This window comes from Oncorhynchus kisutch, unplaced genomic scaffold (genome assembly GCF_002021735.2).
Source record: "Oncorhynchus kisutch isolate 150728-3 unplaced genomic scaffold, Okis_V2 scaffold932, whole genome shotgun sequence".
NCBI lineage: Eukaryota > Metazoa > Chordata > Actinopteri > Salmoniformes > Salmonidae > Oncorhynchus > Oncorhynchus kisutch.
In genome coordinates, this window is record NW_022262877.1 from 44,054 (window position 1) to 66,603 (window position 22,550).

The window sequence follows — 22,550 nt, forward strand, 5'->3', positions numbered from 1 at the left end:
TCAAAATTGAGCTCAGGTGCATCCTGTTTCCATTGATCATCCTTGAGACGGTTCTACAACTTTATTGGAGTCCAGCTGTGGTAAATTCAGTTGTTTGGACATGATTTGGAAAGGCACACACCTGTCTATATAAGGTCCTACAGTTGACAGTGCATGTCAGAGCAAAAACCAAGCCATGAGGTTGAAAGAATTGTCTGTAGAGCTCTGAGACATGATTTTGTCGAGGGAAGGGTCACAGATCTGGGGAAAGGTACCAAATAATGTCTGCAGCATTGAAGGTCCACCAAGAACACAGTGGCTTCCATTATTCTTAAAATGGGAGAAGTTTGGAACCACCAAGACTCTTCCTAGAGCTGGCCGCCCAGCCAAACTCAGCAATCGGGAGAGAAGGGCCTTGGTCAGGGAGGTGATCAAGAACCTGATGGTCACTCTGACAGAGCTCGAGAGTTTCTCTGTGGAGATGGTTGTCCTTCTGCAAGGTTCTCCCATCTCTGCAGCACTCCACCAATCAGGCCTTTATGGTAGTGGCCAGATGGAAGCCATCCCTCAATAACACGCTCATGACAGCCCGCTTGGAGTTTGCCAAAGTGCACCTAAAGGACTCTCAGACCATGAGAAACAAGATGCTCTGGTCTGATGGAACCAAGATTGAAGTCTTTGGCCTGAATGCCAAGCACCACACCTGGAAGAAACCTGGAACACTCCCTACGGTGAAGCATGGTGGTGGCACCATCCCTACAGTGAAGCATGGTGGTGGCACCATCCCTACAGTGAAGCATGGTGGTGGCACCATCCCTACAGTGAAGCATGGTGGTGGCACCATCGTGCTGTGGGGATGTTTTTCAGCGGCAGGGACTAGGAGACTAGTCAGGATCAAGGGAAAGATGAACTGAGCGAAGTACAGAGAGATCCTTTCTAGGGAGTTTTTCCTAGCCAACGTGCTTCAACACCTGCATTGCTTGCTGTTTGGGGTGTTAGGCTGGGTTTCTGTACAGCACTTTGAGATATCAGCTGATGTAGGAAGGGCTATATAAATACATTTGATTTGATCCTTGATGAAGTCCTGAGCACTCTAGAGCAGGTTCTCAGACTGGAGCGAAGGTTCACCTTCCAACAGGAGAACGACCCGAAGCACACAGCCAAGACAACATAGGAGTGGCTTCGGGACAAGTCTCTGAATGTTCTTGAGTGGTCCAGCCAGAGCCCGGACTTGAATCCGGTCGAACATCTCTGGAGATACCTGAAAATAGCTGTGCAGCGACGCTCCCCATCAAACCTGACAGAGCTTGACAGGATCTGCTGAGCAGAATGGGAGAAACTGCCAAAATACAGGTGTGCCAAGCTTGTAACGTCATACCCAAGAAGTCTGCTGTAATCGCTGCCAAAGGTGCTTCAACAAAGTACTGAGTAAAGGGTCTGAATACTTATGTAAATGTAATATTCCATTTTTATTAACAAAATTAAAATAATTGCTAACATTTCTAGACCTGTTTTTGCTTAGTCATCATGGGGTATTGTGATGTCATCATGGGGTATTGTGATGTCGTCATGGGGTATTGTGATGTCGTCATGGGGTATTGTGATGTCGTCATGGGGTATTGTGATGTCGTCATGGGGTATTGTGCATAGATTAATGAGGAAAATAACAAATAAATCCATTTTAGAATGAGGTTGTAATGTAACAAAATGTGGAAAAAAAGGGGAAGGTGTCTGAACTTTCCGAACACACTGTATGTTGTCAGAAATCATACAAACACAAGTTAAGATCAAAAAGCAAATTTAAGGTTAGAAATGAGGGTTAGCAGTGTGGTTAACAATTAGGTTTAAAATCAGCTTTTATGACTGTGCCAGCTAGTGAGCACTCCGCAGCGCTGCCTCCGGAACAACATTCAAAACTAACCTGCACTAAGAATGCATCCCCCTCTTGACCCCCCCCTCCCCTTATCAAGTTGTGTTGACAGAATGCTAATATTAGTTGAAATCAAAGTTACACTACCCAAAATATACTCAATTTGTGGAAGGACCCACACACTCGGTCCTCAGCCCTAGGCTCAATGCCAACAAGGTATCCACACTCACTATGTCCTCTGTATGCTGTTCTAACCCATCTATGAAAGGGTGTGATGCACTCTTGGTTGGAATGAGGTCCATGTCCATCTCAGCTTTTCTCTTCCTTGGAGAAAAGGTCAGTGGAAGATCTTTATCCTGTGGAACATGGGCCTTCATATCCTGCAACACGCTTCTGAGCTGTGAAGACAGGTCAGTCACGTACTGTTCCTCTTCGAGATGATAAGTGAGTTCTGTGATCTCTTTAAGATATCCTGCACATTGCCTCCGTAACCGCAACAGCTTCCTAGAGGACCTCTTCTTTCCTCTTCCAGGTGGACCTTCGTATGGACGGTCAATGTTGGAGTCTCCGGTGGCCCGCTTGGTCTTAAACATGACATTTCTTATGTCACTGTCAGTGGGGTAATAGCGCCTGCGAGTAGGTGGAGGGGGCTGCTCTCCGTGGAAAAGCTCTTCCACTACAAAGGTGTTCAGATGACACTTCATTTCAGTCATCTTTCTCACACCAGACAGAGTCAGCTGCTCAATCTTCTCTCTCAGCCTGGCATCTACAGCTTCCCTAACATGAGCTGCCTGTTGGAGAAAGAACACATGGGTTTATCATAAAGGGGTCAGGGGGTAACTTAACCAACAGTCTATTATATAGGTTCTGTAGTTATATTTACCTCGCCAACAACTGCATGTGAGCTGTGCTCAGAGAGGGAGGGGAACCTGACGCAGTAGACAACCTCTGCCTTCACGGAGCTGGGTGTTTCACTTAGTGCTGCCTTCAGAGTTTGGGAGGCCTCCTTTTTAGAGCACACTGTACTTTCCTCAATCTAGACATGAAAAAGGGGTATTTGTTACATATGTACTGGTACTATGTACAGTGTTAGGCTGATTCACACAGACAGTCCAATTCTGATCTTTTTTTCCCCCCACTAATTGATCTTTTCACCAATCAGATCAGCTCTTTTGCCCATAATTGGACTGCCTGTGTACACACGGCCTTAGACTTTGACCAACTGTAGGCGTAGACCTTAAAACCTTTTCATATTTACCTTAAAATCAGGAAAGCGAATAATGTGGGCGATGTTTATTATAGCCTTGCAGTCCACTTTTTTGGTATTTTGTACCAGTTTCCGTTTCTGTAGAAAGGTATGGTCTTCAAGCTACGGAAGATATAATAATTCATTTGACTTTTATAGCAAAACATTTAATAATAATTAATAAATTGACTGGCAGTACCAGTTTAAAGTTTGGACACAGCTACTCATTCAATTTGTACTATTTTCTACATCAAACCTATGATATAACATATTTCTTTCACTCTGCGGTCCAACTCATCGCCAACTATCTCAATTGGGTTGAGTTAGTACTTCAACATGATTCTAACTAAATGTTATATCAAGTGTGTGGTGTAAATGACAGTGATCCGTCTATGAACTTACTTCCTTCTTGTCTCTTTCAGCAGCATATCTCTCTTTGGCTTTTGTCTGTCTGTCTTTGCCCTGGTGGCATTCATACGTCTTTGTGCCAACAACTTGAAACGGAACACCATTGAACGGGATACTTTTACTCTCCCAGCTGAGTTTTTTCCGTGCCAAAGGCTGTGCATCTGTTAAAAAGGTCAACAATATGATATATTACTATTAGAATGATAGGCTTGTCGGGGGAAACTAACAAAGTTGCTCTCTGTCAAATAACTCATCTGTTCTTGAAAATGGATCCCTCTATGCTGATGATGCAATAGCAATTGAGGCAATAAAGTTGAGCATCGTTGCCATGGCAGCATTGGTTGCTGCAACCAATGTACTCTTAAGGAGTGTAGGTGAGTCTACCATTACTCTTTAATTAAGGTCAAAGGACCTTATACACTACACGATAAAAAAAAAATGTGGACACCTGCTCGTCGAACATCTCATTCCAAAAATAATGGGTATTAATATGGACTTGGTCCCCCTTTTCCTGCTAGAGCAGCCTCCACTCTTCTGGGAAGGCTTTCCACTAGATGTTGGAACATTACTGAGGGGACTTTCTTCCATTCAGACACAAGAGCATTAGTGAGGTCGGGCTCTGATGTTGGGCGATTAGGCCTGGGTTGCAGTCGGCATTCCAATACATCCCAAAGATGTTCGATGGGGTTGAGGTCAGGGCTCCGTGCAGGCCAGTGAAGTTCTTCCACACAGATCTCAAAAAACCATTTCTGTATGGACCTCTTTGTGCATGGAAGTATTTAGGGGAATATTTAGGAGTGGAAACTTTCCGTGGGGATTATATGCAAATGAATATTAATACCGTTTAAATGTAGATGTGTTTTGCATTGGATGTATTTACCATATCATATGGAGACAGAAACATAAATCTTTTACCTCATAAGTAGATATAATTGCAAATGATTAAATCCTTCTAATAGAAATATGAAAAAACAATTTAGTTACAAATTGAACTTTAATTAAATGAGTTGACTCTTCACATGGGATGATTTCACTGAACAACAAAAGAAAGGGATATTGAATGATCCCCAATGATCCATCGCATCTCCCAGAAACGTTTTCAACATACATCTGTAAAATGATAGTCTAGAAACTAAAGCTTTGGTTGTCTTCCTCTCAGGCTTCCATGTCTTCTCCCTGGACCTCCTCAATATCCACCTCTTGACCATCAGACTCTGAGGCCTCATCTTCACTATCACTTTCCAACCTTGTTGAGGATGGCTCGTTGTCAGGCTCAAAAAGTCTCAGATTTGTCCGGATGGCCACCAATTTTTCAACCCTCGTATTGGTCAGCCTGTTGCGTGCTTTGGTGTGTGTGTTCCCAAACAAGGACCAACTGCACTCTGAGGCGGCTGATGTTGGTGGGATTTGGAGGATGATGGAGGCAACAGGGGAAACAGGAGGCAGGCAACAGGAGCATCAGATCCACAAAGTCCCTTCCACCAGGTGGCTGATGAGATGTGTTGGCACGACTGCCATATTGCATCTCCATCCCAAAGCCCTTGCTTGGAAGTGTACTTCCCCAGACTGCCAAGAACCTTGCCCTCATCCAGGCCAAGGTGGCGAGACACGGTAGTGATGATGCTATAGGCCTTGTTGATCTCTGCACCAGACAAGATGCTCTTGCCAGCATACTTGGGGTCCAACATGTACGCTGCGGCGTGTTTGGGCATCAGGCAGAAGTCTTCATGCTTTTTGATGTATTTCAGAACTGAAGTTTCCTCTGCTTGGAGCAACAGTGAAGTGGGCAGGGCAGTATGGATTTCTTCTCTTACATCTGCAAGCAGAGTCTGAACATCAGACTGCACGGATTGAGGGAGACAATGCCATCCTATGGTTACCGCTATAGGTTTCAGGGGTTTTGTGCGGCTTACCACTCTCCCAAAATACATCATTCAGGAGGATCCTCTTGATGGGACTGTCCATATCGGCAGACTGTGATATGGCCATTTCTTGGAGAGACTCCTTCCCCTCCAGGAAACCGTCAAACATGATGACAAAACCAGCCCAACGGGTGTTGCTGGGCAGCTTCAATGCGGTGCTCTTATTCTTCTCACATTGCTTGGTGAGGTAGATTGCTGCTATAACTTGATGACCCTTCACATACCAAATCATTTCCTTGGCTCTCATTGTTTTCAGTGCCATGATGTCCTTGAGGAGCAGATTCAATGCATGAGCAACACAGCCAATGAGTGACCAAGCCGCCAGCACAGCCACTTTAGACCAAGCCGCCTTCATGTTCGCAGCATTGTCTGTCACCGGTGCCGTCTGTGGTCCAAGGTCATTGATGACTGCCTTCAGCTCATCTGCAATGTAGAGACCGATGTGTCCGTTGTCCCTTGGGTCTGTGCTCTTGGGTCTGTGCTCTTGGGTCTGTGCTCTTGGGTCTGTGCTCTTGGGTCTGTGCTCTTGGGTCTGTGCTCTTGGGTCTGTGCTCTTGGGTCTGTGCTCTTGGGTCTGTGCTCTTGGGTCTGTGCTCTTGGGTCTGTGCTCTTGGGTCTGTGCTCTTGGGTCTGTGCTCTTGGGTCTGTGCTCTTGGGTCTGTGCTCTTGGGTCTGTGCTCTTGGGTCTGTGCTCTTGGGTCTGTGCTCTTGGGTCTGTGCTCTTGGGTCTGTGCTCTTGGGTCTGTGCTCTTGGGTCTGTGCTCTTGGGTCTGTGCTCTTGGGTCTGTGCTCTTGGGTCTGTGCTCTTGGGTCTGTGCCCTTGGGTCTGTGCTCTTGGGTCTGTGCTCTTGGGTCTGTGCTCTTGGGTCTGTGCCCTTGGGTCTGTGCTCTTGGGTCTGTGCTCTTGGGTCTGTGCTCTTGGGTCTGTGCTCTTGGGTCTGTGCTCTTGGGTCTGTGCTCTTGGGTCTGTGCTCTTGGGTCTGTGCTCTTGGGTCTGTGCTCTTGTAGAATACTGTGCAAAATAGTGCTATTTTGTTATATTTTTTGTGCAATTGTTAAACTTTTTTTTTTTTTACTTATTTTGAACATAATGTTGCTGCTACCGAAAATAACTTCTGGACATCAGAACTGGGATTACTCACCACGAACTGGAAGAAGATTTCTCCTTTAACGAGTCCAACGAGAAAGATATACTGCTCTCCCGGGAACAGGCCCAAATCCCCCCAAAAGGAAAAGAGGACGCGGATTGGGCTGCCTTTTGAGAATCCATAGGCCAGCGAGTAAACTCCCACTGCCATCAATTCTACTTGCTAACACGCATATTGGAAAATAAAATCGATCACCTACGATTACAATTATCCTACCAACCGGACATTAAGAACTGTAATACATTATGTTTCACCAAGTTGTGGCTGAATGACGACACGGATAATATAGAGGGATTTTCAATGCGCCGGCAGAACAGAGAAGCTACGTCTCGTAAGACGAGGGGTGGGGTTGTGTCTTTTTGTCAATAACAGCTGGTGTGCGATGTCTAATATTAAAGAGGTATTGCTCGCCTGCAGTAGAGTACCTTATGATAAACTGTAGACCACACTATCTATATTATTCGTAGCCGTCTATTTACCACCACAGACCAATGCTGGCACTAAGACCGCACTCAACCAACTCTATAAGGCCATAAGCAAACAAGAAAATGCTCACCATGGAGTGGCGTTCCTTGTGGCCGGGGGCTTTAATGCAGGCAAACTTAAATCAGTTTGACCAAATTTTTACCAGCATGTCACATGTGCAACCAGAGGAAAAAAAACACTAGACCACCTTTACTCCACACACAGAGATGCATACAAAGCTCTCCCCCGCCCTCCATTTGGAAAATCTGACTAATAATTAAATCCTCCTGATTCCTGCTTACAAGCAAAAACTAAAGCAGGAAGTACCAGTGACTCACTCAATATGGAAGTGATCAGATGACGCGGATGCAACGCTACAGGACTGTTTTGCTAGCACAGACTGGAATGCGTTCTGGGATTCATCCAATGGCATTGAGGAGTATAGCACCTCAGTCATCGGCTTCATCAATAAGTGCATCGACGATGTTGCCCCCACAGTAACTGTACGTACATAACCCAACCAGAAGCCATGGATTACAGGCAACATCCTCATCGAGCTAAAGGCTAGAGCTGCCGCTTTCAAGGAGCGGGACACTAATCCGGACGCCTATAAGAAATCCCGCTATGCTCTCAGACGAACCATCAAACAAGCAAATCAACAATATAGGATTAAGATTGAAGACGAGCTAAATGCCTTTTCTGTCACTTCGAGGCAAGCAACACTGAAGCATGCACGAGAGCACCAGTTGTTCTGGATGACTGTGATAACACTCTCAGTAGCCGATGTGAGCAAGACCTTTAAACGGGTCAACATTCACAAAGACCAGATGGATTCCCAGAACGTGTACTCAAAGCATGCGCGGACCAACTGGCAAGTGTGTTCACTGACATTTTTAACCTCTCCCTGACAGTCATACCTGTAACATGTAATACCTACATGTTTCAAGCAGACCACCATAGTCCTTGTGCCCAGGATGCGAAGATGACATGCCTAAATGATTACAGCCCCATAGCACTCACGTCGGTAGCCATGAACTGGCTTTGAAAGTCTGATTATCATATCAACAGCATCCTCTCGGATACCCTTGACCCACTCCAATTTGTATACCGCTCCAACAAATCCACAGATGATGCAATCTCAACCGCACTCCACACTGCCCTTTCTCACCTGGACAAAAGGAACACCTATGTGAGAATGCTATTCATTGACTACAGCTCAGCGTTCAACACCATAGTGCTCACGAAGCTCATCACTAAGCTAAGGACCCTGGGACAACACCTCCCTCTGCAACTGGATCCTGGACTTCCTGACGGGCTGCCTCCAGGTGGTAAAGGTAGGCAACAACATGTCTGCCACGCTGATCCTCAACACTAGGGCCCCTCAGGGGTGTGTACTTAGTCCCCTCCTGTACTCCCTGTTAACCCACGACTGCATGGCCAAACACGACTCCAACACCATCATTAAGTTTGCTGACGAAACAACAGTGGTAGGCCTGATCACCGACAACGATGAGACAACATATAGGGAGGTCAGAGAACTGGCATTGTGGTGCCAGGACAGCAACCTCCCCTTCAATGTGAGCAAGACAAAGGAGCTGATCATGGAATACAGGAAAGGCTTGCCGAACAAGCCCTCATTAACATCAATGGGGCTCTAATGGATCGAAAGTATCAGGTTCCTTGGTGTCCACATCTCCAATGATCTATCATGGGCCAGACTAGAGGTTGACCGATTAATCGGAATGGCCGATTTCAAGTTTTCATAACAATCGTAAATTTGTATTTTTGGGCTTTGACGTTTTTATTTTTTTTATTTGACCTTTATTTAACTAGGCAAGTCAGTTAAGAACACATTCTTATTTTCAATGACGGCCTAGGAACAGTGGGTTAACTGCCTTGTTCAGGGGCAGAATGACAGATTTTCGCCTTGTCAGCTCGGGGGATCCAATCTTGCAACCTTACAGTTAACTAGTCCAACGCTCTAACCACCTGCCTCATTGCACTCCACGAGGAGCCTGCCCGTTACGCGAATGCAGAAGAAGCCAAGGTAAGTTGCTAGCTAGCATTAAACTTATCTTGTAAAAAAATAATCAATCATAATCACTAGTTAACTACACATGGTTGATGATATTACTAGTTTATCTAGAGTGTCCTGAGTTGCATATAATCGATGCAACGCTGGGGGATGATTTAACAAAAGCGGAAAAAGCACAATCGTTGGATGACTGTACCTAACCATAAACACCAATGCCTTTCTTAAAATCAATACACAGAAGTATATATTTTTAAACCTGCATATTTAGCTAAAAGATATCCAGGTTTGCAGGCAATATTAACCAGGTGAAATTGTGTCATTTCTCTTGCGTTCATTGCACGCAGAGTCAGGTTATATTGCAACAGTTTGGGCCGCCTGGCTCATTGCGAACTAATTTGCCAGAATTGTACGTAATTTGTACAATGTAACAAGAATATTTAGACTTAGGGATGCCACCCGTTAGATAAAATACCGAACGGTTCCGTATTTCACTGAAGTAATAAACGTTTTGTTTTCGAAATGATAGTTTCCGGATTAGACCATATTAATGACCAAAGGCAGTCTGACTGAGCGATGGTAGGCAGCAGCAGGCTCGTAAGCATTCATTCAAACAGCACTTTTGTGCATTTTGCCAGCAGCTCGTCGCAAGCACAGCGCTGTTTATGACTTCAAGCCTATCAGCTTAATGGCTGGTGTAACCGATGTGAAATGGCTAGCTAGTTAGCTGGGTGTGCGCTAATAGCGTTTCAAACGTCACTCGCTCTGAGACTTGGAGTAGTTATTCCCCTTGCTCTGCAAGGGCCGCGGCTTTTGTGGAGCGATGGGTAACGATGCTTCGAGTGTGGCCGTTGTCGATGTGTTCCTGGTTCGAGCCCAGGTAGGGGCGAGGAGAGAGACGGAAGCTATACTGTTACACTGGAAATACTATAGTGCCTATAAGAACATCCAATAGTCAAAGGTATATGAAATACAAATGGTATAGAGATAAATAGTCCTATAAATACTATATTAATTACAACCTAAAACCTCTTACCTTGGAATATTGAAGTCTCATGTTAAAAGGAACCACCAACTTTCATATGATCTCATGTTCTGAGCCAGGAACTCAAACGTTAGCTTTTTTACATGACACATATTGCACTTTTACTTCTCCAACACTTTGTTTTTGCATTATTTAAACCAAATGGAACATGTATCATTATTTATTTGAGGCTAAATAGATTTTTATTGGTGCATTATATTAAGTTAAATTAAGTGTTCATTCAGTATTGTTGTAATTGTCATTATTACAAATAAAATTTAAATTCAAATTTAAATTGTCCGATTAATCGGTATCGGCTTTTTTTGGTCCTCCAATAAATCGGTATCGGTATCGGTGTTGAAAAATCATAATCGGCCAAACATACCAAGACAGTCGTGAAGAGGGCACGACAAAACCTTTTCCCCTTCAGGAGACTGAAACGATTTTTCATGGATCCCCAGATCCTCAAAAAGTTCTACAGCTGCACCATCGAGAGCATCCTGACCGGTTGCATCACCGCTTGGTATGGAAACTGCTCAGCATCTGGCCATAAGGCGCTACAGAGGGTAGTGCGTATGGCCTAGTACATCACTGGGCCCAAGCTTCTTGCAATCCAGGGCCTCTATAATAGGCTGTGTCAGAGGAAAACACAAGCCATAAGACTGCTGAACAATTCATCAAATGGCCACCAGAGTATTACATTGACCCCCTCCATTTGTTTTGTACACCGCTGCTACTCGCTGTTTATTATCTATGCATAGTCACTTCACCCCTACCTACATTTACAAATTACCTGGTACCCCCTGTATATAGCCTCATTATTGTTATGTTACTGTGTTAATTTTTACTTTAGTTTATTTGGCAAATATTTTCTTAACTCTTCTTGAACTGCACTGTTGGTTAAAGGGCTTGTAAGTAAGCATTTCACGGTAAGGTCTACACTTGTTGTATTCGGCGCATGTGACAAATAGTTTGATTTGACATGATCATAATTGACTGTAGCAACATATAAAACGCCCACAAGCTACCAGTGGCTGAAAACACAATTGCAGCGGGATGTACGAGTGACGAATTTCCGGGCCAGGATGGTCCATTTAAAATGAATTCCTTCCTTCCTCCCTCGCCCTGCAAGTGTAAACTCGCCAGACGTCATGATAAGTCATCAGAAGTGTCCACTGAATTTGAGGGGAGAGTGTGTTTTTAATGCAGCCTTTATTGTACAATCCTTACTGTTGACCAATCACCGACGAAGTGGCTTAGACTTCGGCTTGCCTCTAGAAAAAAATGTTGTGTGCCCGAACAACAGACCGAAAGGGTAAACCAGAGACGTCTTAGGGGCTATAAAGCTGAAGCGTCCCTTTAGAATGGTAGTGAGAGAAAATCCAGTCGCGGGTAGTGGGAGCGGATGGAAATAGCGGAAACTGGGCCGACATAATGCTAATTTTGTCGTCGATGAAACATCTGATCTCAATACAATTTGAATGTACCAAAAGTACAATATGTTACGAGCACAGTGCGCTAAGTTTTATAGACTTGAAGATTTGCCGAAGTTTTAAAAAATTGCGTTCAGGAGTGCAAGGGTCGAATTGAGTTTGTGCTTGGCTTTGCCCACTATGCTCATACTGTAAACAGCACAGATGAACTAACTTCGTTTTGGAAACAATTTCCAAAAGCCTAAATGTCATAATATATGCACGAATTTTCCAAACTGTTCGGCTGGGAAGAATCCCTGGTTCATCGTCCGTGCTTCAGCTGATGACACCGAACATGGAAAGACTGACTGAGACGGGCAAACCCCACTCCGTTGCCAGCAACATTGCATAGCAATATTGCCCCCCAGAAATGGCCAGTGTATCATTAGCCGTCACGTAAGTAACTTCGTTATTTCAACAGTAATTAATGAACATGTCTAATTTATTGGGCTAGTGTATCATCAGCTTTAGGTCATTTTAGATGAGTAGCAAAAGTAAGCTACTAGCTACCTAATGTTAGCTATTTAGGCTATGTAACGTTATGTTTTTTAAGATAACTTACCCTTTTGCCCAAAACTTTTGTCCTTTCTCAATGTTATGAATTTCAGTGACGTTTCCAATTCTTGTTCCCGAATGTATTTAGTTATTTCGTCCTCAAACTTGAACTCGAGATATGCCATTTCGAAAATATGGCGTTTTCCACCATAGATATTAAGCAGTGTACTAGCACAGTTTCTAAACCTAGAGACGCAACATCGCGATACTTCCGGGAACGCTTGCGGACCAGGACGACGCCTCGATCACACCAACAGTTTTCCCCTCCCCCGTTTTGGAACACCAGAAGTACATTAATTTCCGATTTAACGCTGTGTATGCATTACAGTATTGCTGAGACAGTTGTGTGGCGTATTATTTATTTATTTATATATATATGAGAGAGAAATGTCCTTGTTTTTGAAAGAAAAACACTTTTTTTTGTCCATTAAAATAACATCAAATTGATCAGAAATACAGTGTAGATGTGTAATTGATTCAAACTGTAATCGAAGTGTAATTGATTCAAACTACATAATAGTAGGATGATACACAGCCAATACAGTAGGTGGCAGCATGCCCCTAGAACAATTGTTAGAAGAACAACTATAACAACATTTGGCCTCACACTCCAGAACAGTAGGTGGCGCCAAGTGGTTTATGCTGATTGTACGGAGATTGTGACAGCCTGGTTAAATGGTGTCCCTTGACAAGGCAAGAACAAGATGTATGTCAGGAGAAGTGCAGTATTATCATAAGGAGACTTGGAAATGGAGGAGGAGTGGAGGGGGGAAAAGAGTGACAGAGGAGGTCTAAGAAAGAGATGGAGGAAGAGGGTGAACTTGAGTCAGTTAAAAATGGTGGGGGAAAAAGGAGGTGGTCGGTGTGGTGAAGTTATCAGAGCCCGAGGCGTGCACCGAGAGTCAGGATAAAGATGAGCCTGTGACAGCAGGAGTGAAGTTTTTGGAAAAAGTGGACGCCTGCCTTTTGGCTGATCCATTTGTGGTTTCAGGGTGGGTGAAAATGGAGTTGGGTGCGGGTAACCAGAAGTGGTAATTGTATGTGTTTCTGCTGGTCAGAGGGAGCAGGCGCTACACGTTAAACGAATGGGGACAAGAGGTGTGAATTGTTTTGCTCTCAAGAAAATGGCGCCATTGAAAGGAGTGATTACTGGGGTAGCAGTAAAAGCTGACCAACTGAAGGGGAAGATTCCCGGTGTTTGTGACGCTCGTCATTTGATGCGTGAGTGGAGAAACAGAAGAGTCATTGTCTGTTCTTTTGAGTTTTGATGTTGAGTCTGCCCGACAAAGTGCTGTTAGGATATGTTTTCCTGTACGAACTTTTGTGCCGGTTACATTACGTTGTTTCAGGTGTCAAGCTTGTGGGCATGTGGCAGCAGTGTGTAGGAGGGAGGTTCCTATGTGTGCAGAAGGCCATGAGACAAAGAAATGTGTAGCATTGGGGAAAGTAGTGGTATATGTTAATTGTAGCAGTGCCCATTGCTACAATTAGAAATGGGGATTAGAAATGTCCCGTGCGAGAGAGGCAGGTTGAGGTTTCCAGGGTTAGAGTAGTGCAGAAGTTGTCATACACTGAGGCAGTGAAAAAAGTAGAGGAAGATGGGTCAAGGGGGAGGGATCCTGAGAGGAGTGGTGTGAATAGTAGATCTGTACCAGTACAGAGGGATAAACCAACAAGTGATATACAGTTGAAGTCAGAATTACATACACCTTAGCCAAATACATTTAAACTCAGTTTTTCACAATTCCTGACATTTAATCCTAGTAAAAATTCCCTGTTTTAGGTCAGTTAGGATTACTACTTCATTTTAAGAATGTGAAATGTCAGAATAATAGTAGAAAATTATTTATTTCAGCTTTTATTTCTTTCATCACATTCCCAGTAGGTCAGAAGTTTAAATACACTCAAATAGTATTTGGTAGCATTGCCTTTAAAATGGTTTAACTTGGGTCAAACATTTCAGGTAGCGTTCCACAAGCTTCCCACAATAAGTTGGGTGAATTTTGGCCCATTCCTTCTGACAGAGCTGGTGTAACTGAGTCAGGTTTGTAGGCCTCCTTGCTCGCACACGCTTTTTCAGTTCTGCCCACAAATTTTCTTGTAGGATTGAGGTCCCGGGCTTTTTGATGGTCACTCCAATACCTTGACTTTGTTGTTCTTAAGCCATTTTGTCACAACTTTGGAAGTATGCTTGGGGTCGTTGTCCATTTGGAAGACCCATTTGCGACCAAGCTTTAACTTGGTGACTGATGTCTTGAGACGTTGCTTCAATATATCCACCTCATTTTCCTGCCTCATGATGCCATCTATTTTGTGAAGTGCACCAGTCCCTCCTGCAGCAAAGCACCCCCACAACATGATGCTGCCACCCCCGTGCTTCACGGTTGGGATGGTGTTTTTCGGCTTGCAAGCCTCTTTGCTGTTGTTCTGGGATTGATTTTCACTTTTTGCACCAAAGTACGTTCATCTCTAGGAGACAGAACGCCTCTCCTTCTTGAGTGGTATGACGGCTGCGTGGTCCCATTGTATTTATACTTGCGTACTATTGTTTGTACAGATGAACGTGGTACCTTCAGGTGTTTGGAAATTGCTCCCAAGGATGAACCAGACGTGTGGAGGTCTGCAATTTTTTTTCTGAGGTCTTGGCTGATTTCTTTTGATTTTCCCATGATGTCAAGCAAAGAGGCAATGAGTTTGAAAGTAGGCCTTGAAATAGATCCACAGGTGCACCTCCAATTGGCTCAAACTATGTCAATTAGCCTATCAGAAGCTTCTAAAGCCATAACATAATTTTCTGGAATTTTCCAAGCTGTTTAAAGGCACAGTCAACTTAGTGTATGTAAACTTCTGACCCACTGGAATTTTGATACAGTGAAATAATCTGTCTGTAAACAATTGTTGGAAAAATGTCTTGTGTCATGCACAAAATAGATGTCCTAACCGACTTGCCAAAACTATAGTTTGTTAACAAGACATTTGTGGAGTGGTTGAAAAATTAGTTTTAATGTATGTAAACTACCGACTTGGAGTTTTGGCATTTATAGTAATCGTTATCAACTGTTCTGCAGAGATGGAACGTAAAGTCGCAGAAAATAGAAGTTGTGGTGGCAGCTGCAGAGGTCTTTGGCTGTGCGTGACTTGACATCAGAATAATTACAGGGTGTGTTAAGTGGTGGTCTCCCATCCTTTCAGGCTGTTGGCCTGAAGTAGGACTAAATATATATATTTTTTATTTTAACTCAGCAAGTCCGTTAAGAACAAATTCTTATTTTCAATGACGGCCAAGGAACAGTGGGTTAACTGCCTTGTTCAGGGGCAGAACGACAGATTTGGACCTTGTCAGCCCAGGGATTTGACCTAGCAACCTTTCAGTTACTGGCTCAATGCTCTAACCACTAGGCTACCCTGCCACTCCAATAGTGGAGCATGGTATTTATTAGGATTTATTATTATTTTGTGAGTGTAGTGTGAAATTGTAGTTTTTTAAAAATATTTTTTATTTTATTTATTTTTTTAGCAAAGTACAAGGGAGTTACTCCAGTCTATTGGTAGCGGTAGACCTCATCGGAGAAGAACAGTAGGTGGCAGTGTATGCTGCTAAAGGTTGAATGCGATCCGCCAACCCAATCTCAAAGAAGAAGAACGTATTCGCTAACGCCATATTTTCGAAATGGCATATCTCGAGTTCAAGTTTGAGGACGAAATTACTAAATATATTCGGGAACAAGAATTGGCAACGTCACTGAAATTCGTAATATTGGGAAAGGACAAAAGTTTTGGACAAAAGGGTACGTTGTCTTTTTCTTTATTTCATAACTAGTAGCTAACTTTTGCTACTCTCATCTAAAATGATGCTAAGTTAGCTAGCTAGCATAACAGATTCCATTCCAAGCGCTCGACCAGAGAGCAACTTTGTTAGTTTCCCCCCACAAGCCTATCATTCTAATAGTAATATATCATATTGTTGACCTTTTTAACAGATGCACAGCCTTTGGCACGGAAAAAACTCAGCTGGGAGAGTAAAAGTATCCCGTTCAATGGTGTTCCGTTTCAAGTTGTTGGCACAAAGACGTATGAATGCCACCAGGGCAAAGACAGACAAACAAAAGCCAAAGAGAAATATGCTGCTGAAAGAGACAAGAAGGAAGTAAGTTCATAGACGGATCACTGTTATTTACACCACACACTTGATATAACATTTAATTAGAATAATGTTGAAGTACTAACAGTGGAATGTTCCTCAATAAGATGGGACTTTAAAGGGTTGTCCTAACGCTGTGGTCACTAAAGAGGCCATGGCACTTATTGCAAGAGTATGTAGGTGGGGTTAGGGTGGTGAGTTTCCCTGTACACTGTAAAGAGCTTTGGGTGTCTAGAAAAATGCTATAAAAGTCAAATGTATAATTATATCTTCCATAGCTTGAAGACCATACCTTTGTAAAGAGACGGAAACTGGTACAAAATACCAAAAAGGTGGACTGCAAGGCTATAATAAACATCGCTCACATTATTCGCTTTCCTGATTTTAAGGTAAATATGAAAACTTATATCAAGGTCTAGGCCTTCTGTTGGTCTGTCTAAAAAAATGTATCAGAATTGAGCTGGATATGTAAACACAACCTGTGAATCAGCCTAACACCGTACATAGTACCAGTACATATGTAACAAATACCCCTTTTTCATGTCTAGATTGAGGAAAGTACAGTGCGCTCTAAAAAGGAGGCCTCCCAAACTCTGAAGGCAGCACTAAGTGAAACACCCAGCTCCGTGAAGGCAGAGGTTGTCTACTGCGTCAGGTTCCCCTCCCTTTCTGAGCACAGCTCACATGCAGTTGTTGGCGAGGTAAATATAACTATAGAACCTATATAATAGACTGTTGGTTAAGTTACCCCCTGACCCCTTTATGATAAACCCATGTGTTCTTTCTCCAACAGGCAGCTCATGTTAGGGAAGCTGTAGATGCCAGGCTGAGAGAGAAGATTGAGCAGCTGACTCTGTCTGGTGTGAGAAAGATGACTGAAATGAAGTGTCATCTGAACACCTTTGTAGTGGAAGAGCTTTTCCATGGAGAGCAGCCCCCTCCACCTACTCGCAGGCGCTATTACCCCACTGACAGTGACATAAGAAATGTCATGTTTAAGACCAAGCGGGCCACCGGAGACTCCAATATTGACCGTCCATACGAAGGTCCATCTGGAAGAGGAAAGAAGAGGTCCTCTAGGAAGCTGTTGCGGTTACGGAGGCAATGTGCAGGATATCTTAAAGAGATCACAGAACTCACTTACCATCTCGAAGAGGAACAGTACGTGACTGACCTGTCTTCACAGCTCAGAAGCATGTTGCTGGATATGAAGGCCCATGTTCCACAGGATAAAGACCTTCCACTGACCTTTTCTTCAAGGAAGAGAAAATCTGAGATGGACATGGACCTCATTCCAACCAAGAGTGCATCACACCCTTTCATAGATGGGTTAGAACAGCATACAGAGGACATAGTGAGTGTGGATACCTTGTTGGCATTGAGCCTAGGTTAGTAGGGCTGAGTGGATACCTTGTTGGCATTGAGCCTAGGTTAGTAGGGCTGAGTGGATACCTTGTTGGCATTGAGCCTAGGTTAGTAGGGCTGAGTGGATACCTTGTTGGCATTGAGCCTAGGTTAGTAGGGCTGCGTGGATACCTTGTTGGTATTTAGCCTAGGGTAGTAGGGCTGCGTGGATACCTTTTTGGCATTGAGCCTAGGTTTGTACGGCTGAGTGGATACGTTGTTGGTATTTAGCCTAGGGCTGATGACTGTGGGTTCTGCCACCAATTAAGTATATTTTGGGTAGTGTAACTTTTATTTCAACTAATGTTAATGTAACGGATGTGAAATGGCTAGCTAGATTTAAAGTTATACTGTTACATTAACAACTTCATAAAAACATGTTTTCTCATCTCAAGATGTAAAACAAATACATGACTATAGTAAGTCATTTAGGAGGCATATAAACACACTGTTCCACTCATCTGCAGCTACTCTGCACTTTATTGTATTATGGTCTGTCCTGATGCCTAGTCACTTTACTCTGCACATTTATCTCCTTGACCTGGTACTTCCTGTATATAGTCGCACATTGATCTGGTACTGGTAATCCCTGTATATAGCTGCACATTGATCTGGTAATCCCTGTATATAGCTCCACATTGATCTGGTAATCCCTGTATATAGCTGCACATTGATCTGGTAATCCCTGTATATAGCTGCACATTGATCTGGTAATCCCTGTATATAGCTGCACATTGATCTGGTACTGGTACTCCCTGTATATAGCTGCACATTGATCTGGTACTGGTACTTCCTGTATATAGCTGCACATTGATCTGGTACTTCCTGTATATAGCTGCACATTGATCTGGTACTGGTACTCCCTGTATATAGCTGCACATTGATCTGGTACTGGTACTCCCTGTATATAGTTGCACATTTATCTCCTTGATCTGGTACTTCCTGTATATAGCTGCACATTGATCTGGTACTGGTACTCCCTGTATATAGCTGCACATTGATCTGGTACTGGTACTCCCTGTATATAGCTGCACATTGATCTGGTACTGGTACTCCCTGTATATAGCTGCACATTGATCTGGTACTGGTACTCCCTGTATATAGCTGCACATTGATCTGGTACTGGTAATCCCTGTATATAGCTGCACATTGACCTGGTACTGGTAATCCCTGTATATAGCTGCACATTGACCTGGTACTGGTAATCCCTGTATATAGCTGCACATTGATCTGGTACTGGTACTCCCTGTATATAGTGTTATTATTGTGTATTCTATTCCTCTTGTTACAATCCCCATGTTTTTTTTACTTTGAATCGCTGTGAAGGGCTGTAAGCAAGAATTTCACGGGTAAATCTACACACCTGTTAAATTCGGCGCATGTGACAAATAAAATTTGTTTTTGAAGTGCCCAAATAAAGTAACAGGGTTGACCTTAAGTGTTGACGTTTTAATCTTCAATCAGACCATTTCTAAATATGCATTAATGACTGTTTCTTTGAAGCTGTGTACGTTTTACTTGTGGATTTTTTTTTAAACAAAAATTGAAAATCAAGATGTATCAATTTGTTTTTTATAAAATGGCATGTAGATATTGGAGTAAACCTATTTTGGGTTAAAACAACTAACTCTTGAGTAAGGGCCAACATGATTAGCTTGCAATCTGATTGGTTGATCTGGTTGAGTGCATTGTTTTATAACTAAATATTCCCTTTCCTTGAATAAGCAACCTGGTCTCAGAGCATTTGGTATTATTCTGTACGTAAATCTGAGCTACTCCATTTTAGTATATGTTTCGTATGGTATATATTAATCTGGAGATGTCCATCACCCATTCCGTATAATATCTTACGAAGTACAATTAATATTCTATTTTACGAATTTGCAGAAAATATGCTATGTTACGAATTCAAGCTAGGTGGGTAATGTTAGCCAGGCTAGGGGTTAGGTTAGGGGAAGGGTTAGCTAACATGCTAAGTAGTTGCAAAGTAGCTAAAATGCTAAAGTTGTCCGTGATGAGATTCAAACTCGCAACCTTTGGCTGTGTGTTATACACCTACCCAGCCACCTGACTTCAGTAGCCATACCAAACGTAACATACGGTGCATTCAGACCCCTCCCTTTTTCCACATTTTGTTATGTTACAGCCTTATTCTAAAATTGATTAAATTAAATGTTCGTCAATCTACACACCATACCCCCTAATGACAAAGCGAAAACAGGTTATACATTTTTGTTAATTTATTTTTACAAATTAAATCTAAAATTGATACCTTATTTGCATAGGTTTTCAGACCCTTTGTGATGAGCCTTGAAATTGATCTCCGGTACAGCCTGTTTCCATTGATCAGCCTTGAGATGGTTCTACAACTTGGTTGGAGTGCACCTGTGTTAAATTCAATTGATTGGACATGATTTGGAAAGGCACACACCTGTCTATATAAGGTCCCACAGTTGACAGTGCATATCAGAGCAAAAGCCAAGCCATGAGGTCGAAGGAATTGTCCGTAGAGCGCCGAGACAGGATTGTGTCGAGGCACGGGTCTGAGGAAGGGTACCAAAACATGTCTGAAACATTGAAGGTCCCCAAGAACAGTGGCCTCCATCATTCTTAAATGGAGAAGTTTGGAACCATCAAGACTCTTGCTAGAGCTGGCCGCCCGGCCAAACTGAGCAATCGGGGGAGAACGGCCTTGGTCAGGGAGGTGATCAAGAACCTGATGGTCACTCTGACAGAGCTCTAGATAGAGTTCCTCTGTGGAGATGAGAGAACCTTCCGGAATGACAACCATCTCTACAGCACTCCACCAATCAGGCCTTTATGGTAGTGGCCTGATGGAAGCCACTCCTTAGTAAAAGGCACATGTCAGCCCGCTTGGAGTTTGCCAAAAGGCATCTAAAGGACTCTCAGAAAAAATTGGAAACAAATTCTCTGGTCTGATAACCAAGATTGAACTCTTAAGCCCGAATGCCAAGTGTCACATCTGAAGGAAACATGGCACCATCCCTACGGTGAAGCATGGTGGTGGCATCTTGCTGTGGGGATGTTTTTCAGGGACTGAGAATGTCCTTGAGTCTGAATGTTCTTGAGTGGCCCAGCCAGAACCTCGACTTGAATTAGATTGAACATCTCTGGAGAGACCTGAAAATAGCTGTGCAGCGACGCTCCCCATCCAACCTGACAGAGCTTGAGCCTTTCTGCAGAGATGAATGGGAGAAACTGCACAAATACAGGTGTGCCAAGCTTGTAGCATCATAACAAGAAGACTGTGATTGCTGCCAAAGGTGCTTCAACAAAGTACCGAGTAAAGGGTTTGAATACTTATGTAAATGTGATATTTCAGTTTTTTTCATTAATACATTTAGCCAAAATTTCTAAACCTGTTTTTGTTCTGTCAAAATGGGGTTGGGGGAAGAAAAAACCAGTTATCAACTTTAGAATAAGGCTGTAAAGTCAAGGGTTCTGGATACTTTCTGATTGCACTGTATCATACTAATTTGAGTGTCCTGGACTTCCACGTACTATGTTACGTCTAGTCTTTGAGACCAGGCTGGAATAAGACATCCGATTACCACTTTGCATTTAGAACAGGCCACCGTTGGTTTTATTATAGCTAATAAATAACCAAATCAATGAGGTAACGGAAACGTATGTCCTTTTTCTCAATTGGATTTTGCTCAACTCCTTCGTTCTCGCTCTCTGTCACTTTTTTGATAAAGATCATATGTAAACGACGAGAGGGAATTGGGATGAAAAATGTGCTTGTATGAAATTCTCCACTCGCGCATCATCATGCAAATGAGGTTTAAAGTGGTGGATTCCGAAATAAATGAGGAAAGTGATTACAACCCAATTAAGTTAGTTGTGCAAGACGTTTTCTATGTAACCAATACTTTTCTTAATCAACGTGGCAGGATAGAAGAATGAGGTTATCTTAACCTGCTATGTAAACGTACCCTCAGTATTGCCTTGTTCACGTGCTAGTCGGAACTAGTCAATTCTGAAATGGCGACTTGCTAAGTGATGTAGTTGAAGCGGCAGGTAGCCTAGTGGTTAGAGCGTTGGACTAGTAACCGAAAGATCAAATCTGTCGTTTTGCCCCAGAACAAGGCAGTTAAACCCACTGTTCCAAGACCGTCATTGAAAGTAAGAAATGGTTCTTAACTGACTTAGTTAAAGGTAATGTAAACATGGGATAATGCCACTACATTGGCATACGTGTCATCCCACTCCATCTGATTGGTCGGGTAGATGGGCCTTGTGGTGTGTTAACTAGTGACGACCGTTTCACTGGTACCGTAAAATCATTTTTCATCAGGCTATTTATTGACGACTTTACTGATTGGGATTAAATAATCTGATTCTAGATATTTAGGTAATAAAGTTATATTTTTTTTGTCCTCTGAATGTGATCTGAATGTGATCACTGGAATACATTCCTATGTCATTTTGTTATGAGACTGTCCATGTTGTTATGAGCCTGTCCATTTTGTTATGAGCCTGTCCATGTTGTTAGGAGCCTAGCCTGTCCATGTTGTTAGGAGCCTGTCCATTTTGTTATGAGCCTGTCCATGTTATGAGCCTGTCCATTTTGTTATGAGCCTGTCCATTTTTTGTTATGAGCCTGTCCATTTTGTTATGAGCCGAGCCTGTCCATTTTGTTATGAGACTGTCCTGTCCATTTTGTTATGGGCCTGTCCTGTCCATTTTGTTATGGGCCTGTCCTGTCCATTTTGTTATGAGCCGAGCCTGTCCATTTTGTTATGAGCCTAGCCTGTCCATGTTGTTATGAGCCTGTCCATTTTGTTATGAGCCGAGCCTGTCCATTTTGTTATGAGCCTGTCCATTTTGTTATGAGCCTGTCCATTTTGTTATGAGCCTGTC

At 43.1% G+C, this 22,550-nt stretch overlaps 2 protein-coding genes across 4 annotated transcripts; one reads left to right on the forward strand and one right to left on the reverse strand.

Moving 5' to 3' along the window:
- Window positions 1-1,429: 1,429 nt before the first annotated feature.
- LOC109886799 (uncharacterized) lies at window positions 1,430-12,348 on the reverse strand. The gene is made up of 5 exons (XM_031817101.1): window positions 12,129-12,348; window positions 3,498-3,664; window positions 3,108-3,218; window positions 2,733-2,885; window positions 1,430-2,640 (listed from the first exon to the last, which is right to left on the reverse strand). Exons 1-5 carry the CDS (start codon window positions 12,244-12,246, stop codon window positions 2,008-2,010), a joined length of 1,182 nt encoding a protein of 393 aa, XP_031672961.1. The 5' UTR covers window positions 12,247-12,348; the 3' UTR covers window positions 1,430-2,007.
- On the forward strand, window positions 11,164-19,391 carry LOC116363542 (uncharacterized). 3 transcript variants are annotated; one of them, XM_031817103.1, is made up of 6 exons: window positions 15,750-15,909; window positions 16,102-16,268; window positions 16,541-16,651; window positions 16,811-16,963; window positions 17,056-17,658; window positions 17,701-18,264. In XM_031817103.1, exons 1-5 carry the CDS (start codon window positions 15,792-15,794, stop codon window positions 17,653-17,655), a joined length of 1,149 nt encoding a protein of 382 aa, XP_031672963.1. In that variant the 5' UTR covers window positions 15,750-15,791; the 3' UTR covers window positions 17,656-17,658; window positions 17,701-18,264. The 3 variants fall into 3 exon arrangements, 2 of the variants coding, with proteins under 2 accessions (XP_031672962.1, XP_031672963.1); XR_004207862.1 differs by lacking the exon at window positions 15,750-15,909 and adding an exon at window positions 11,164-11,962 and having other exon boundaries at window positions 17,056-19,391; XM_031817102.1 differs by having other exon boundaries at window positions 15,675-15,909; window positions 17,056-19,391.
- Window positions 19,392-22,550: the final 3,159 nt, after the last annotated feature.